General features: G+C 35.8%; 1 protein-coding gene across 1 annotated transcript in view; it reads right to left on the reverse strand.

Annotated features, from left to right (window-relative positions):
* Positions 1-18,925, reverse strand: part of LOC107696915 (dedicator of cytokinesis protein 5-like) — a 71,452-nt gene that overhangs the window by 27,852 nt on the left and 24,675 nt on the right. The window contains exons 16-36 of the mRNA XM_016497486.1: positions 17,487-17,559; positions 16,985-17,088; positions 15,668-15,848; positions 15,243-15,340; positions 15,069-15,158; positions 13,025-13,125; positions 12,664-12,798; positions 11,923-12,034; positions 11,409-11,479; positions 10,783-10,889; positions 10,555-10,691; positions 8,655-8,750; positions 8,289-8,387; positions 7,814-7,984; positions 4,390-4,490; positions 4,220-4,278; positions 3,817-3,971; positions 2,258-2,343; positions 1,301-1,457; positions 1,096-1,136; positions 913-1,003 (exon numbers count right to left, since the gene is read on the reverse strand). Of these exons, the coding sequence (XP_016352972.1) occupies positions 913-1,003; positions 1,096-1,136; positions 1,301-1,457; positions 2,258-2,343; positions 3,817-3,971; positions 4,220-4,278; positions 4,390-4,490; positions 7,814-7,984; positions 8,289-8,387; positions 8,655-8,750; positions 10,555-10,691; positions 10,783-10,889; positions 11,409-11,479; positions 11,923-12,034; positions 12,664-12,798; positions 13,025-13,125; positions 15,069-15,158; positions 15,243-15,340; positions 15,668-15,848; positions 16,985-17,088; positions 17,487-17,559 (2,265 nt within the window). The remainder of the gene's footprint in view (positions 1-912; positions 1,004-1,095; positions 1,137-1,300; positions 1,458-2,257; positions 2,344-3,816; positions 3,972-4,219; positions 4,279-4,389; positions 4,491-7,813; positions 7,985-8,288; positions 8,388-8,654; positions 8,751-10,554; positions 10,692-10,782; positions 10,890-11,408; positions 11,480-11,922; positions 12,035-12,663; positions 12,799-13,024; positions 13,126-15,068; positions 15,159-15,242; positions 15,341-15,667; positions 15,849-16,984; positions 17,089-17,486; positions 17,560-18,925) is intronic.

Here is an 18,925-nt window from a genome sequence, read left to right on the forward strand (position 1 = left end):
TTTCTCAATGGTAGTGTAAAACAACACCCTTTTTACCTTGCCAAAAACAGCTCTTTTCAGAGCAAGCTGTTTTCTTGCATGCCGCTTTACATGCAAATGAGCTCTGCTGACCCCGCCCCTCTCTTCCATGGGGTGACGAGCCATACTGTTTACTTTAGCCACGGAACTTGCTACCTAGCATGTTATTAGGAAAGTCGGTTTGCAAAGATTCATATAAAACCTTATACTCACTTCTTCTGTAGGTGAAGCTGGATCACGAATGATTCGAGCGAACATAAACGCATTTAGGTAGATCGGGGACATATTCCCTTTAAAAACAAGCATAATCAACTGCGTCTTCAGCAGTTCAACCAGTTTAACCTCAATTGCTTAGGAGTCATTCTTGTCTACATCTGCTCCGGCGGTGAAACAATGATGGACTGTTACAGCTCTCTCAGGGTGGGTCTAAGGTAAGACGACCATGTCAGTCAACTATCGTGGGAGCGGCCTGGGTCTGTGTGACGTCACACAGACAGGCATCTGAAAACGGTCAAGATTTATGTGAATTATAAAAAAACCACTGGGTGGATTTTTATCATTATAAGGTGGATGTGTACACAAACTGCCAACACACATTAATGTTCAAATAACATGTATAAGTGAATTTTGCATCCGATTACCCCTTTAATATCCTAATGATTTTTGCCATAAAAGAAAAATCGATCATTCTGACCCATGCAATGTATTTTTCGCTACTGCTACAAATATACCCATTCTAATTAAGACTGATTTTGTGGTCCAGGTTCACATATACTATATCTGCATTATACTGGCCATTGGTCACCCTGCTTCCTAGATGTCACTATCTAAGCGTAGATGTCTCTATCTAACCTTAACCCAAATCTACAGTTAATAATAGCACTGCGTCCAAACCTCCAACAGCTCAGCATGGAGCAGCAGGGTGTAAGCAGCCTCTGTGTAGTTCTCACAGTCCAGATGTAGATCCCGTAACTTGTACAAATACCTAATGAAAGATCACAAAACACAGATCCATCCATTAGATTCATCCATGTGCCATCAGCAAGACAAGAAGTTTTTATCATCTAAAACTCTTACCGGATGTATATATCCTCCCTCTTCTTTTCTTTGTAAAAGTTCTGTGGACGTGAGAGAGAAGATACAGAGATGGAATTTCATTAAAGTTTCTAAGCAACTTTTATGGCCGATTGGATCCTCGCTGGTCTTTCCAGCAGGTTGAGCACATAATAAGGTATATTTATATATATTTATAAATACTGCAGCTGTGTTTGAGAGTTCTCACCAGGACATTGACGGTGCAGCTCATGCGGAGCTCAGGGCTCTCATCATGGGTGATGGTGCGGTAAGCCAGCAGGTTCTCCAGCAGACTACTTAAGAGAAAAGCCAACGCCTCACCAGACTGAGACAGATACCGGTGCCGCCGACAGTACTCCAACAGCCTGGACACAACACACACAGAGTACACAAACTAAGTACAGATAGCCTAATTAAATATTACTCCAGTAAAAGTATTAATAAATACATTTTCATTTTTACTTCAGTTAAAGTACAAAAGCACTTGATTTTTAATGTACTTAAAAAGTACTGATTTCTGAACCATTTTTTTATTTTTTATTCTAGTCGGCACTAGTCTGAATAGTCAGTACTAATAGGTTTAGTGCAGACATTATATGCATTAATCTGCAAATAAGCAAACCTTTTTTTATTTTTAAACCAAAAGTTATTATATTCTATCAAAACATGAAACTTCAAAATAATAAAATAGCAATTCAAGTTACAGATAATTCAATTGCGCAAACAAGTTAGCATGTAGTGTTTTAAAAATTAGGAAAATATATATGTGCAGAGGAAGTATACAAATACAATGTACGGACGTAACATGGGCCAAAAAAGCTATACCATTTTAAGAGGAATGCTATGCAAACATGTTAGTTTGACATTGCTTTAAACAGCTACAGATGCATTGGCTTTAATTTGTGTAAATTTACCTTAAATAGCATATAGACAATAACAAAAATGCAAATATGTCCACATTCAAGCATTTCAATGGGCATAAACAGCTTGCCCCTTTTACAGCAGATTTAGTTTTCATACAGCTGACAGTGATCTTGATATCATTTTCAATAATCAATACTAAAATTCAAAATTAGCAACTTGCTTTTCTAAGTACAAAGCAATAAAAATATGTATGATATATAAGTGGCAGCACTTAGTAAGAGGAGAGAAAAAAAAATCTCACGTTTTCTCCAGCAAAATCTTGTATTGTTCATCACCGCGGCCTCCTTCAACTTCCTGATCCAGTTTTGTGATTAGCTCATTCTCAAACTGCAAAGAGCACAAATGCTTCATCAAACTTTCTGACCATCATGCAGAAGCCTACATAGGCAACATCTTAAAGGGTTAGTTCACCCAAAAATAAAAATTCTGTCATTAATTACTCACCCTCGTGTTGTTCCAAACCCGTAAGACCTTAGTTTATCTTCGGAACACAATTTAAGATATTTTTTATAAAATCTGAGGGCTCTCTGACCCTCCCATAGACAGCAAGGTAACTACCACGTTCAAGGTCCAGAAAAGTACCAAGATGATCGACAAAGTAGTCCGTGTGACATCAGTGGTTCAACTGTAAAGTTACGAAGCTATGAGAATACTTTTTTGCGCAAAGAAAACAAAAATAACGACTATATTCCACATTTTCGTCTCTACTGCGTCACTTGTGGACGCGCGTTAACGACAGTATCATGACGCGAGCGTGTGGCGGCGCTGACCCAGATCCGGCGTAATGACGTCATCACGCCGGATCTGGGTCAGCGCCGGCGCCGCCACACCCTCACATATATGGTACTGTCGTGAATGTGCGTCCACAAGTGAAGCAGTAGAGACGAAAGTAGTTACCTTGCTGTCTATTGGAGGGTCAGAGAGCCCTCAGATTTCATCAAAAATATCTTAAATTGTGTTCCGAAGATGAACGACATGGACCCTCATCAGTTAATGGTCACTCATGCTCCCGCACAAATAGTGAACACTCACAGCTGATTCCAACAGAAACGGGCTTTAACAAGTAGGGGTGTAATGATAAATAGATATGGAATGATGCATAAAAATGTCAAATTGTCATATATAGTACAATTAACTAGTATGCATCTTTATTTATGATGTGTCACTTTTAATTATCAGGAAAAACCTCTCAAAAGAGACCACTAGAGGCTTGTTTGACCGTTATAAAAAGCTGAGCATTGAGCTGCCATCATCAAATATTTGATTTGTTAACTTTATTTTTGAATTTTCTTTTTTTATATGTTTATTTTTCTGTAAAAATGCTTATTTTGTTGTGGATGTCCTATTGGGGATACTGGATTTGCACATGACTGGTGTCACTGCTTATCTCACTGCACAAGCAGATGATGTGTCACCAAACGACTGATAATCTTGACAACTGAACAACTTGATTTGTATTTTCATTATTTATTTTTCTATATTATTTATAAAACTGAAGTGTACTTTTTGTTGTGTATTTCCCAATTATGATAAAAGATTTGCTATTTTCAGAGAGTTAAATGTTCATGTTATATTTTGGTTGCATTTGTGCGTTGATAACAATGTAACTGTTGGTATTAAATAGGCACAAATAGCAAAAACTTGTCACAACGCATTTTTAATTTTTGACCAAATTACCAGCATCGTTGACAGCATCATGAGTGTGCCTATGATGCCTAAGCAAGTTGCCTAGTTAGACATCTTCTGCAGGTTTTGAAACAGAACTTCTCAAAATGATGCTGGCACAGAAACAGCCCTTACCTTCTGAAAGGTGTGGTTGGTGCTGAAATGGTGTTCACACTGCATCATGTCAAAGAAGATGGGGATGGTGGCTTTCCTCAGCTCAGGCTCAGGCACTAACGTAGCTTCCAGGATCGGTCCCACCATCGCAGGGATGAACTTCATCTTATGTTGGCCTGGAAGTGACATGGCATCACAAAATAGCCCTAATTCCTTCAGAACATCAAAAAAAACTTAAATATGCACTCTGTCTCAGCCAATAAAGACAAACACTACAGTAGTGATTTTACTCTCTATAAAAAGCCATTTGAACAAAAAGAAAGTCCTTTAGGACATTCTGTAAAAATTCCTCTCTACATTCGTCCACTTTTGTAATTGTGGTCACTGTCTCTAACAGATAAGAAGCACAGGAAAGAGCTTTTACCAAGATTGTTCCACATATCTCTCAGCTTGAAGCCGATGCTTTTCCGCATGTCTCCGTACCTGTTTGCATTTTTAGAAACTCAATTTAAGATGTCAGCCTTTCAAATAAAATGAACAAAAACCAACATTTGAATACTAGAACGACAATGTATCCGCAGGTCTCTCACTCACTTGTTGAGAATCTTGTTGCGTTTCTCGAGCGAGAAAGACTCCAGCTGCAAGGACTTATGGGTAAGGAAGGCAACAATCAGGTGAAAATAGTTGTTCCAAAGCTATTAAGGAAAAACAACAGGAAATCATCAGGACAAAACAATTTCCTGAGCACAAAATAGACATAAATATATATAAGAATATGGCAGATTTTTAAAAAAATTAAAAATTCAGTGAGATTTTACAGTCTTTACAGTAATTTCCTGCATTTGATGTTACCATTGTGATCCAGCAAAGTTTTGGTGTTACCATGGTATTACTTATATTCATATGTGCGCGCACACACACACACACACACACACACACACACATACACATACACATACGCAAACGCATACACATACAGAAGATGTTAATTCTTAACTGAACTTAGTAATATGCATATGCATAGGGTATATAATCAAAGTACTGCACAAACGATGCATAAGTTAATTTTGATACTTATGAACAATAGTGATCTCATTCATTGTTTCAAGAACAGAAATGTCCTTGTTCTGCAACACAGAGCTAGAAAATTTTCTGTCAGAAATAGTGGCAGATGCTTTTAAATGACTGTGTTTTGGGTTACATAATCACAGATGAGTAAGGCGTAGCCTTGCTTTGATTATTTGGACAATTAGTTTGTATTGATATACTGTAATGCAATAGCTTTTTTAATTGACTGAGGTCTTATGGGTGAAATATTTCGGATGCACAGGGTGTTGGATGAATGGTAACCAAGCAACAGAAATTTTAGCAGCTGGGTATTTTTCAAAAGCGGTATAGATGATATTTCCCAAATGCCTAAAGTGCAGGAGGCTTCCAGTGGGTGCAAAATCCATACGCTTTCCCAAAAGATCAACACAAATGAGCATCATAAAAACATATTATACAAGAGCATGCAACAGAAAATGCTCATATGCTTCACAGAAATGCCCTAACACTATTCTCCTGGAAAACAATTACATGCACAGGACAATTGCACACTTATAGAGATATTCAGAGCGCTTAAATTATCTGTGGTCAAAACGCTACTGCACAACAATACACAGAACATTAACCGTTTCATTCTTTTATTTTTTTATCTCTGGGGTCTTGTTATAATGTTTGACAAGTTTTTTGGTTTTTTTGCACCAAATACAACCATTAATTAGATTACATTTTCTACAATCTCTCAGATGAAAAAGAATATAAACTCCCTGTTTGCATATAAATGGGAAACAGCGCTTTGCTGTTGTTTGTGGGTTTGCTATTGGGTCTAAAAATACATTACCTGGTGACAACATCCATGCAGAATCTATCAAGATCAGACTGAAATGATCAGAGATTTTATTCAATTAATTTTAGCTACTGATTTCAGATGTTTCAATGCATGTCATGTTTAATGATCTAGACAGAACACACTGAAGTGAGATTTAGAGACAACTGAATAAATATTTAATGACTATGATGTTTCATTTCTGGTTGAAACAGAACAATAGGTTTACATTTCTGTATCTGCCATACACTTTTATCCAAAGTGACAATTACACATTTATTTACTTATTTTAAGCACTCTGTCAGATGCCATTTTGATTCCAACCACAACAAAACTCAGGATTCTGCCTTCAACAGTCAACCAATGAAGTATAGGCAGGTCTTAGCAGACAGGATGTTGTGCAAACATTGGATTTGGACGTGTCTTGATGCCTTCCTGCCTCAATTTACAGCCTGTTAAAGCAGCATTCTTCAAATTAAGGATTCAGCAGTGCCGTTTTTAGGATTGGGACAGAAGCACACGTTCTAATAATTACAGTAAGGCTAGTACAATGAACTTCTTTATCTCAGAAGATCAAGGACATTTTTTCTCATGATATGGCTACAGACAACATTCATTTATTTTTTTATCCAACACATAAGTACGGTTCTTTAATAATTGCATTAAAGGGTTAGTTCACCCAAAATGAAAATTAGGCTTCGTTTTACTCACCCCCGAGGCATCCTAGGTGTATATGACTTTCTTCTTTCAGACGAATCCAGTTGGAGTTGTATTAAAAATTGTCTTTGATCTTTCAAGCTGTTTAATGCCACTCAGCGGGTGTTGCATTGCTTCAGTCCAAAAGAACTTAAATAAAAATCGCCCATCCATAAAAAAAAGTGTCTCACACGGCTCCAGGGGGTGAACAAAGGCCTTCTGTAGCGAATCGATGCGTTTTTGTAAGAAAAATATCCATATTCAAAACGTATATAACTCCGACTGGATTCGCCTGAAAGAAGAAAGTCATATACACTTAGGATGCCACGGGGGTGAGTAAAAAAATATTTAAAAGATAAAAGATTATCAAACAAAAATATTTGAAAAAAATTTAATTGTAATGTAATGTAATTCCATTTAATAAAAAAACTACTTTTACTACTATTTTAATTTTGACTTTTCATGCTTTTGGTCTTTATTTCACATCCTAATAGATCAAAAAGAAGTAACGCATCTCATTCATTTACTTATTATATGGTATTTATTTTAAAATACCTGACAAAACACAAAGTGTATCTTTAACCCACACTGACATACAAACAACCAGTCAGTAACTAACTACATTATTTAAGCCTCACAGTTAGTTGCATGTGTTAGATTCACTATACAGAGAAGATTTATGAGAGTCATTTCACAAATTACACTGGTTGCACTGCATGTTTGGGGTCTGTAAGATTTTTTTTTAATGTTTCTGAAAGAGTTGATTTGATTAAAAATACAGTAAAATCAGTAATATTCTGAAATATTATCACAATTTGAAATTACTCTTTTCTATGCGAATATATTTGAAAATGTAATTTATTCCTATGATGCAAAGCTGAATATCCGGCATCATTACTCCAGTCCAGTGTTAGTGTCACATGATCCTTCCAAAATCATTCTAATATGCTGATTTACTGCTCAAGAAACATTTTATACTTTTATATTATCAATGTAATGAAAACAGATTCATATTTTTGTGGAAACTGTAATATATTTGTTTTCAGGATTCTTTGATTAATAGAAAGGAAAAAAAATAACAGCATTTATGTAAAATAGACATATTTTGTAACATTACAAATGGATTTTACTGTCACTTCTCATAACATTAATGCATTTTTACTGAACAAACATATACATTTCTCTTACGGACTATAAACTTTTGAATGGTAGAGTAAAAGAACAATTCAAGAGTCATCAGGCAACACTTGCCACCTTCCGGTTGGAAAAATGGTTTTGATTCAGTTGCCTAATATTTGCAGTGCTTTTTGGAGCAACATTGTTAATTACTTCTTTTTAAGGCATTGTGGTTTGGACAATATAGAAGCATGAAAGTGTTTCCGGTAATATTATCTTCATGCCTGAAGCGTAATTGTGTACTTGAAACCCCTTTACAGTCCTCGTTAATCTGACCTGCAAGTGGAAGTGAGCAGAGTCCAGGAAGTATTTGTTGAGAACATCCGAGTACTGGTCAATCGCCCGCAGAAAGACTTTCATTTGGTGAAGATTCATGATCACCCAGTCGGGCGGAAACACGTTGCCCATCAGGTTTTTGAACATGATGAAAGTCTCCATTAAAAAGTCCTAAAAAAACAAGGATTCTTGTTGTTAGGAGCATGTATGTGCACGCAGAGGAAAACTACGATTAGATGCAGACCGGCAAATGACATTTGTGTTCCGCACAGATATGACTGAGCAGGAAAAACAGATGCTAATTTGAAGCTGCTCTAATCTCTGTTCTGACTCACTTCGACAGACGACAGGGAACAGAGCCACATGCATCGCATCAGTCAGCTGTGCAAAAGGTGGATTATTTATAACTTAACTCTCAGAGCACGGAAGGCTCTGCGATGATAGATGGGGCCTGCGGAGAGAGCGGGAGACTTACGATAATGTCCTGTCTGGTTTTGAAGGTGCTGATGTATTGTGCGTAATGTGCGTCTTCCATTTGTTTCAGGATAGCGGTCATGCATGCCAGGTAGTGGCCCTGTGTCCAGAGGAAGAGAAGAAATAATCAATAACTTTACATGTGCTGCCCACTCCGCTGAGAAAACTCATAGCCACGGGCCTGGGCAAAGAAATAAACAAGTTAAGTTCAGTGGTCCAGACTGTTGTTGTTATGAGTTTCAGCAGGTGTGTGTGGGCTTCGGCGCTGTGCGGTCGAAACAACAGCAGCTTTGACAAGAAGGTAAGCTGATTTAGCTCTGCTAAATCTTTCTACAGCACTCTATTTTGTGGCGTGCCAGTGTCTTACTATGAAGGGAGAGTCCAAACTCAGGTTGATGACCGTACGGTTGACCCTTCGCAAGAGACGGTCCACAATTAACTTCACATGACCGGATGTGGGACCCTGAAAGCATAAAAAATGTGAATGAAATGCATTGAAGGATGCTTGTATGAACCCAGAAAGGACTCTCTCTCATAAACAAACAGTGGTGCAACTTCATATGACCTTATTTTGGAAATTTGCAACGTAACTGCTCCAGCAAAGAGATGCTCACAAGTCGCAAGAGTTTGACCTGAAATGTTTGCCTGTCTCAATGCATATCAACCGAAATGTCAACCGATCTTGAATGCGCTGTCATATCAACAAGCCAGCGAAATGCATCATGGCTGAAAGATCAGCCTGTCTATATTCATACAAAAAGTCATTCATGTAGCCAGACATTTCACCAGGAAGTATCTACTGCTCGCCAAGGACGCATTTATTTGCTCAAAAATACAGTAAAAACAGTACGATTGTGTAATATTATTATAATTGAACTGTTTTGTAATATATTTTAAAATGCAATTAATTCCTGTAAAGTCAAAGCTGAATTTTCAGCATCATTACTCCAGCCTTCAGTGTCACATGATCCTTCAGAAATCATTTTAATATGCTGATTTGATGCTCAAGAAACATTTCTAATTATTGTCAATATTGAGTTGTGCTGCTTCATATGTTTGTTGAATAAAAGTATTGATTTAATTGTTCTTGCACATCCATTTTTGTGATTTGCAAAAACTAAAACATCTGGTTTTCTGAGATTCTGTGACTTCTGTTCTACATGATCTTGTTGACAATACAGCAAAATTTGCTACAGCATTATATAAATGTAAGAATGTGTTGAAAATGACAAAGCAATCATTAATGTTTTGTGAAAAAAAAAATAACAGTAAATAAATAAACACTAATTAAATATAATGTACTTATTTACTACCATTAAAAAAGTTTGGGGGCAGTAAGAATTTTTTTTAAGAGATATTGATACATTTATTCAGCAAGGATGCATTAAATTGTTCTTTCAAAACTGTTCTTTTTATTAATTTAATTCTATCCAGTTATTTAGTTTTGCCATCACAGGAATAAATGACATTTTAAAGTATATTTAAATAGAAAACAATTATTTGTGTAATAATATTTCACAAAACTACTGTTTCTATTGCATTTGTAATCAATCAAATGCAGCCTTGATGAGCATAAAAGACTTTTCAAAGTATTACAAAAATCTTACCGACCACAAAATTTTGCAGCACAATTTTTACATGTACCATATTACAAAAAAATATATATTTATAGCAAATATTAAAAATGCATAGATAAATCAATATCTATCATTCTTTTGTAGTGGGGGGCCAGTGAAAATGTTCAGAGAGGAAGTCAAAATGACTGAGCCAACAAAAAACAAATCCTGACTGAATAATTTATTGGGAATGTGTAAACACATCTCTGTTTCCCAGTGGACTGATAAAACCTGTACTCCCTGACTCCTGGAAATTGCATAAAGCCAGCCAATTAGTTTGGCTCCTGCGGTTTTGCTCATCAGATGGTCTGAGGCTGAGATAAAGCTCCTCATAACTGGCTGAAGTTGTCAGGGATGCTCAACCGCTTCAAACTCACCACGTCTTTGCAGTCCAGCATGTCCAGGACGGTGCTCAGCAGCTGGACACAAGCCTCGAGATCTGGTTTGTTGGAGTTATCGTCCAGCTGCCCACTCAACTGATCTGTGATCAGAGGCAACAAAACATCTCTGCAGTCTAAAAGCACAAGAGAGAATATGAGATGCCAATTAGTTTGGCTCCTGTGGTTTTGCTCATCAGATGGTCTGAGGCTGAGATAAAGCTCCTCATAACTGGCTGAAGTTGTTAGGGATGCTCAACCGCTTCAAACTCACCACGTCTTTGCAGTCCAGCATGTCCAGGACGGTGCTCAGCAGCTGGACACAAGCCTCGAGATCTGGTTTGTTGGAGTTATCGTCCAGCTGCCCACTCAACTGATCTGTGATCAGAGGCAACAAAACATCTCTGCAGTCTAAAAGCACAAGAGAGAATATGAGATGTGTGGATGACACACAGCTTTTAGATCAAATTATATGTTGACCTGAACGGCTGTCAAGCCCTACCTGGCTGTTTGAAAAGGTTACTCTCAACAATCTTCACCAGACAGCCCAGCTTCTGCCTCACCATCTGAAAATCTGGAATGCTTTCAGTGAACTTCGCCAGCTGAACACTGTGAGAGAAAGAAAGGTTTTCCACAAAAATGTAACGTAAGTAAGAGGGGAAGAATACGTAAGCAATGACATACATTTTTAACTCGAGTGTGAACACCTGAGATACACTACTACACTCCCTATACTGGTCTTCAAACAGTAGATGTTTACAAGCTTGTTAGAGATGTCAAGATCTACAGCACCAAAGACCTTCTGTAAATCAGTGATCATGGCAGGAGGACAATATACAACTTTAAAGCTCAAATAATAAACAGTTTTCACTGAATTATTCATGCAAGTGATTTATCAAACATACAAGCTTCACATTACTGTTTTTTTAACCATCAGGAACACTGGTGCAAATCATTTGTAATTATAAGTGCCTTACTGTAACCATGATTTATGCTAAAAAAATTTGATGAACTGATTTTTTTTTCATATTATGTAAACAACAGTATGCCACAAATATGTTTCTAACCAAATCTATAAACCGGTGGTGATGCAAAGGCTAGATGTTTTCACAGCAATGTTCACTTTACCTGAGCTCTACAGCGTCAAAGACCTTCTGCAAGTCATTGATGATGGTGGGAAGATATTTCAAGATTGCTCCCTAGGAAAAAAGCAGATAAACAGAAGGTTCACTACATACATAGTGAAAACACAAAGCAGTAAAATTTTGAAATTTTAAGAAGTAATTTATTGCTGTGGTGCAAAGCTGAATTTTCAGCATCATTACTCCAGTCTTCACTGACACATGATCTCTTTCTGAAATTATTCAAATCAACAAGAAATCATTCTAATCAATGATGAATAAAAAAATTCAAAAGAATAGAATTTATTTGAAATTTTTTATAACTCTCAACTGTCACTTTTGATCATTTTATTTACATCTTTGCTGAATAAGAGTATTCATTTCTTTGAAAATAAATCTTAAAGTGATAAATAAATCTAAAAAAATAAAGTGTTTTTTACAAATCTCTCTGTTCACCAAAGGTATCCATTAACATTTCTTCTAAACGTCTATTGTATATCCATGTAAAAAAAAAAACCTGCCTTTATCTTAACTCCTTCATCCAGAGGTCTGTCCATCAGATTGCTGATAGAAAGAAATAAAGTCCGAATGGAGTCGAGAAACTGCTCTCCATCTTCACTTTTCCCATAAAACCTGACAAACAACAAACAGAAAAAAAAAACACATTTTCTAAAGAACATTTGATTGGAAACATCAGCACAACGATTGTAGGGTGTTGTGGGTGGATGCCAGGGCGTTAAAAAATGATTTCATATCATTTTTGTCTGTAGCACAAACAGTGTGGGATGAGTATTTATTCAACTCTAGAACAAGTATGAGCAATAGTAACAGAGATTATTGCCTTAAAGCACCACTAAGGTCTGTCTGTCTGTCTGTCTATCTATCTATCTATGTAGACACTGAGCAATAAATATGCAGCATATGGATGCATGTAATCTTATTATGCAGTAAACAGGCTGGACTGTAGATAGGTTTACCATATCAAAAATGTCTTTGAACAATGCTCTTAATTTAATTGGCTTTGTTGCGTTTCATATGGAGGTCCAATAGCCCCATGTGTTTGTTCAGATATAGAAGCGAGCGATTTCTAAAGTATCTTTTTTTTTTTGCTGTTGCTTTTTCATTTGCATTGTCAGATGAAGGACAAGTTCAATCAAGCCCTCCTGAAGGCTATTTCTGAGAGCAAATAGCCTTCTAAAATGTTAGTTCAATCAAGCCCTCCTGAAGGCTATTTCTGAGAGCAAATAAGAGCCAGTACCCACCTCAAATAGAGGATCCGAGACTGCACAATGAAATGAAAAAGATACTTGAAGGCTTTCAAGGCTGCATACAGTCGCTCCGTATGAGCCGAGTCCTCAGCATGGCCCACAAAATAATTAAACACTTTGGTCAACTTCCTGTGAACAGACAAGGCAAACCGAGGCAATTACGGCATGCTTGCAAATCAGTACAGGTCACAACCGAGAATGTCACTGGACAGGTGTATATAGAGAACAAGTGAGAGAAGGAGAGAGTGTTAGTGTGAGATGGCAAGGTGAGAATTAAATGTGGACAAAAATGGCCAAGTTATATTAAAACACATGAACTGTGACACAAAAGACAGAGAAAGACAGAAACTCTTACTGGTAGGCCAGAGTAGCGCTGAAGTGTTTGCTAATGTAGGTCTCCAAAACAGGGTTGAAATGCTGAAACTTTATGTCGCCAATGAGTGAGATGATGAAAACCTGGACAAATCAAGCAAAAATACAAGGTCTAGCCCAGGGGTGCCCAAACTCGGTCCTAGAGGGCCGGTGTCCTGCAGAGTTTAGCTCCAACTTGCCTAAACACACCTGCCTTCAAGTTTCTAGTATGCCTAGTAAGAGCTTGATTAGCTGGTTCAGGTGTGTTTAATTGAGGTTGGAGCTAAACTCTTCAGGACACCGGCCCTCCAGGACCGAGTTTGGGCACCCCTGGTCTAGCCCTTCATATTATAATCACTTATAAACGTCATAACTTAAAGTTTTGAGACAACATTAAATCTAAATTGACTTCTTTAATAAATGTCTCTTATTCTGAATGATTCATCAGAAGAAAATCCAATTTAATTGTATTTCATCATATTGAACTCTCAGCCTCTGAAAAATTAACTTTCTTTGCTTCTTATGCAACTAAGATCGAGTAGACAGAGAAAAGCAATTATTACAAACTTGATTTTTACATTTTCTGACATGATGCACAACCTCAAAGCACAACGTCTCAAGGCTTGTCATTCTCTGTCCCAAATGTAATGCTAAAACAGCGGTTGAAAAAGCGGCTGAAATCAATAAAAATCACCCAAAATAAATAACGGTTTTCATAGACACCAAGCACACATCACATGGCGGAATAATCTGACCTGTATGTCTGTGAGGGGGAAGACATCCCACATGCAGATGGCGATGTGGCGTGTTATGGCATTAAGGTTACTCATACAGATAACTAATGAAAACGCAATGATGCGGCAGAGCGCTCTTTATGCAGTTTGTAACTTTAATGTAACTTTTCTGCAATCATTTAGTCCCAAAAAGCAGCGTGATTTGGAGTATCACGATTAGAAAATATAGAGCAAAGTTTAATACTTGTTCAGATCCCGACCCCAAGTAAAAGTGTTGCTCACTCAGAACAATCTGCCCACACTACGACTTTTCATTCGTGGTTACTCGAAAAGGATTTTTTTAAGAACAATATTATTCAAATTGCATGACAACTTTTACAGTTAACTAGAAAAATACACAGAGAAAAAAACTATTTATAGAAATATAATTGTCTTTATAACTTTTAATATAATAATTTGTAGTATTATTAATGATGTTAATATGAATATACCTATTGATATTAACAATAATATTAACAGTATTATTAATATTTTATTACTTTCTGTCACAAGATTTTATTATTAGTAGTAGTAGTAGTAGTAGTATTAGTATTAGTAGTATTAACTGGTATGAATATTAATATCAATGTGATTGTTGATAAGAATATTAATACTAATAGCATCATTCATATTTATATGTTATATTTTACTCTTTAGACAATTGTAATATTTTCATTATTATTAAATATTAACTTAATTGTTATTATTAATAATTACACTAAACATGAAATATATTTTCATTAATAAAGAAAAATAACAATGTTAAAATCTCTAAAAAGTAATAGAAAGTAATAAAACAGTATTCATGTTACTATGAGTATTAATATAAATAACCAATTTCATATTAATATGTATCTAAAAGTAATGAAAAGTACTAAAATATTAGAAAATCTATATTTTTATAATTATGTATTTTTCTATTTAGTAATTAACAAAATCATTGCAAAAAAATCCTTATTCACTAACAAAAAGTCATGGTGTGGAAAGCTTTTTTAGTGAGCAACACTTTCACTGAGACTACGGATCTGAACAAGTATTAAACTTTGTTTTGTAAATTTTTGTACATTTTCTATTTGTGATACTTAGAAACATTTGACTTTTGGGGACACTGCACGAAAGTGAAATGAAAGCTTACAAAAAAATGTTTTTTTAATAAGTTCTCTGATATTTCCAGGCTGGAAATTCTCAATTTGTCCATTACTGGAGAAACTCATCATAAGAATAGGTTGGAAACTGGTGGATGTCTAAAGAGCGAGTTAAATAATCAATACTTGCCAAGGCATTGAAAACTAGTGTATCGTAGGTTTCTTCCTCAGAGGTCTCCATCATGATATTAAAGAGAGCGTCCAGTGTGTCCTGCAGGAACTACAGGAACACACAACAAAAAACATTAGATCATAAAGCAGCATTATATAGAAGGCCAAGTGTTGTGTTTTCTCACAACCTTACTTTAATAATCTCCCCTCCTTCCACTTCCATCAGTTTCTGAAGAATTTCTTCAAGTCTCTCAGTGTTTGATCTCCAGTTGAGAAGCCCCAGAAGGTCAACTGAGTCGGAGGAAATTAAAAAAGTTATAGAAAGCCAACTACCACAAGAACTTTGCTGTCTCATACGGTTACATATGGCTTTTAAAGTGATAGTTTAGGCCGAAATGTTGTTTAAAACCATATGATTTTTCTGAAATTTTCAGAAGCCATGCAACAGCATGAGGAAAGAGGTAATGTGTGTAAAAACAATATCTACTATCTAAGCTCAATATGCAGAGGCATCAGTAAATGTCAGGTTTGCAAAGACATGAGGGTAAATAACAGAATAGAATTTTTGGGTGAAATATTTTTTTTGGAGAAAATAATACAAAAGGAAATGGCTCTTACCGTTTTGTGTAAGCTTTGTGGAACAGGTGAGGGTGGCGATCTGGAAGCTGTCTTTGGTGATGGGAATGATGCCGGCATGATGCAAGGATTTTCCCATCTGTCTCTCTTTCTCTTCCACTTCAACATACGAGCCAGGAAGAGTCAAATATGTCTTGGCGTCATCAGCTTTCTTCACATCCACCTGTAGAAACAGAAGAGGAATTTGTAGTGGCACTGCATATTTGAGACATTGCAGGGAAGAGTAAGGCTCACAAGAACAGATACTGCTGCTTTAAAGGGAAGTTCAGACAGGTTTGAAGAGATCTACATGAAGAAGTTCCATATTAAGATGAGTTTTAGAAACCAAAAATCTTATAGCAAAGAAAGTACACTACTTTTTTTTTAATTTGACAGAAATTAATACTTTTATTCAGCAAGAATGCATACAATTAATATAAATGTGACAGTAAAAGACATTCATAATGTTACAAAACATATCAAATAAATGTCCTTCTTTTGAACTTTCTATTCACCAAACAATCCTGAAAAACATTTATCATGGTTTCCGCAAAAATATGAAGCAGCAAAACATTTTCAATGTTGATAATAATCAGTAAAGTTTCTTGAGCAGCAAATCAGCATATCAGAATGATTTCTGAAGGATCATGTGACACTGAAGACTGGAGTAATGATGCTGAAAATTCAGCTTTGTCATCACAGGAATAAATTACAATTTAAAAATACTGTATATTCCAATTTAAAAAAAAAAAACTTATTTTAAATTGTAATAATATTTCACGATTGTCTGTTTTACTGTATCAAATAAATCCAGCATTGGATGATTATAAAAAGAAAAACACTTTTGAAAAGTAGTTTAAAAATCTAAAAGATCAAGGTACCTTTTTTTTCCAATATTCAACTTTAAAGTACTATTCTTCAATTTTTACTAGAGTATGGAGAAAATGCTTCATTTTTAAAACAAATCTGAATCATCAATGAATTAGCAATATAACCACAAAAAATAATTTGACCAAAAAAAATGACACTTGCATTCATTTTTCTGTTAAAACTTGTACATTATTTGAGCTGTAAAGTTGTTCTTGCCACTTTTACATTTTAAGTGTTATGTTTTCATGGCAACAAATTTGTAAAACTGGATATAAAACTGGAAATATGTAAATATGTCAAACTGGATATAATGTTGCACAGAAAATGTTATTAGGCAATTATTTGACACTAAATTCATGATAACATGCATAACGCTTTTCATTTTGCAGTAATCAATATTAAGTTGAGTCAATTTGCACTGAACCAAGAACATTCCTTAAAGATGCCCACCTTGTAGACAATGAGATCATGTTTTCCATCTGGAAGTGTGGTGCCATCCGACTTCATCAGGCGAACAAAAGCCATGCCAAAAGGCTTCTCGGACTTATCTCTAGCTACAGAAATGTAAGCACACAGATACTCAACTTAAAATAAGCCTGAATATACAATAGTGCAGAGGTTCTCAACCTGGGGTCAGCAAAAATGCTAATGGGGTCAAGAGATATCTGTATGAACTCCAGCTTATATATTCTTTATATGTAAAAAAAAAAAAAAGTTATTCAAGCATAAATTTTTTTGCCCTATGTTGGACCTACAAACAAAATATGCAGGTTTTCTTGTGCATAAAATACAAAGTGAAATGCACACTACAAATGTGACCTGCATGAAAAGGTTGAGAACCCCTGCAGAAACACAAAAGAGAACAGATATCATAGTCCTTAGCTTCGAAACAGTTCTAGCTACTTCAGCGCCATCTACTATAAGGTTCTGTGAACATCTCTATGAGACTCACAATCTTGAGAAGATCTGTGTCTAAACGTGAGCCTCAGATGACATCGACACACATCCTCAATGGGAATGGCCACCTGACGGACAGAAGATAATTATTTAATATGAACCCTGATGTAGTTCTTAAGTTCCTTTCACATTAACCATGTCGAGGGCATCAATGCACCTTTTAGCACAAGCGTCAGGAGTCACATTGACCTTGACATGAAAAACATTGCCAGAAGTGTGATTTTTCTTGCTAGGCAGCATGAAAGTGGCAGGTGTACGCAGTGAAAATAGCGCAATCAAATGGAAGACGGAACATATTTGAGCTTAAAATAAGAAAAAATCCTGGCGACTACTTTAATACATGACAGAAAGAAAAAAAAGAGAACATACTCTCTTATGATATGCATTTCACACAGTCATGCAACTTTAGTTGCACAATTAACACCACCCTGCATCATATTTGCTGAATGAAATCCAGTACTTGTTTCTTACTCATTTTAGGGTGCCAATTCCAAAAATAGTGACTGTTTTGCTCTATTACAGTATGTCACACTTCCTCACAAAATATGATGCATTTCGTAGAATTTTTGCTTTTATCTCTTAATCAGCAGATTAACTACCACAAATATATAATTTATATATTCCTCAGAGCCAGATTACAACTATTTGTTCAATTATCAGCTGATTTTCACATGCATGACATGATTTTATGCCTAAAGTTAGAATTATGGCCAGTGACAGAAAAAAAATGCATATTTTCTGCTATATCTGTGGGTTTTTCACTACATCCAAACAGTGACAGAAAATTACGGATTTTATGAAAAAAGGAAAGAATTTCTTTGAAACTAAATGTCTTTCTTTGAGTACTTTAACTTTTTTTCACTCCTTTGCAGATTGTAAGTTAAATTATACATATTTCATATTTCTTTTTGCCATTAAAACTAAACTGAAAATTTTACCGTTTGACTGCTTTTGATTTTGTTAAATTACCCCATGATTTACTCACCCTCAAGCCATCCTAGGTGTATATGACTTTATTCTTTCAGACGAAAAAATTATATGTCTAAAAAGTATATGACTTTCTTCTTTCAGACAAATACAATCACAGTTATATCAAAAAATGTGCTGGCTCTTCCAAACTTTATAATGGAAGTGAATGGTGGTCGAGATTTTGAAGCCCAAAAATGTGCATCCATCCATCATAAAAAGTACTCCACATGCCATTCGCTGCCATTATAAAGCTTGGAAGAGCCAGGACTGTTCACTCCGACTGTATTTGTCTGAAAGAAGGAAGTCATATACTCCTAGGATGGCTTGAGGATGAGTAAATCATGGGGTAATTTTCATTTTTGGGTGAACTATCCCTTTGAGTGCATTAAAGATGATATACATACTGTACATACACACTCTACTTACATATAAACAACTGATATAAATCATTCTTACGGTGTGATT

Source organism: Sinocyclocheilus anshuiensis, unplaced genomic scaffold, assembly GCF_001515605.1.
Source record: "Sinocyclocheilus anshuiensis isolate Anshui unplaced genomic scaffold, SAMN03320099.WGS_v1.1 scaffold1083, whole genome shotgun sequence".
Taxonomy (NCBI): domain Eukaryota; kingdom Metazoa; phylum Chordata; class Actinopteri; order Cypriniformes; family Cyprinidae; genus Sinocyclocheilus; species Sinocyclocheilus anshuiensis.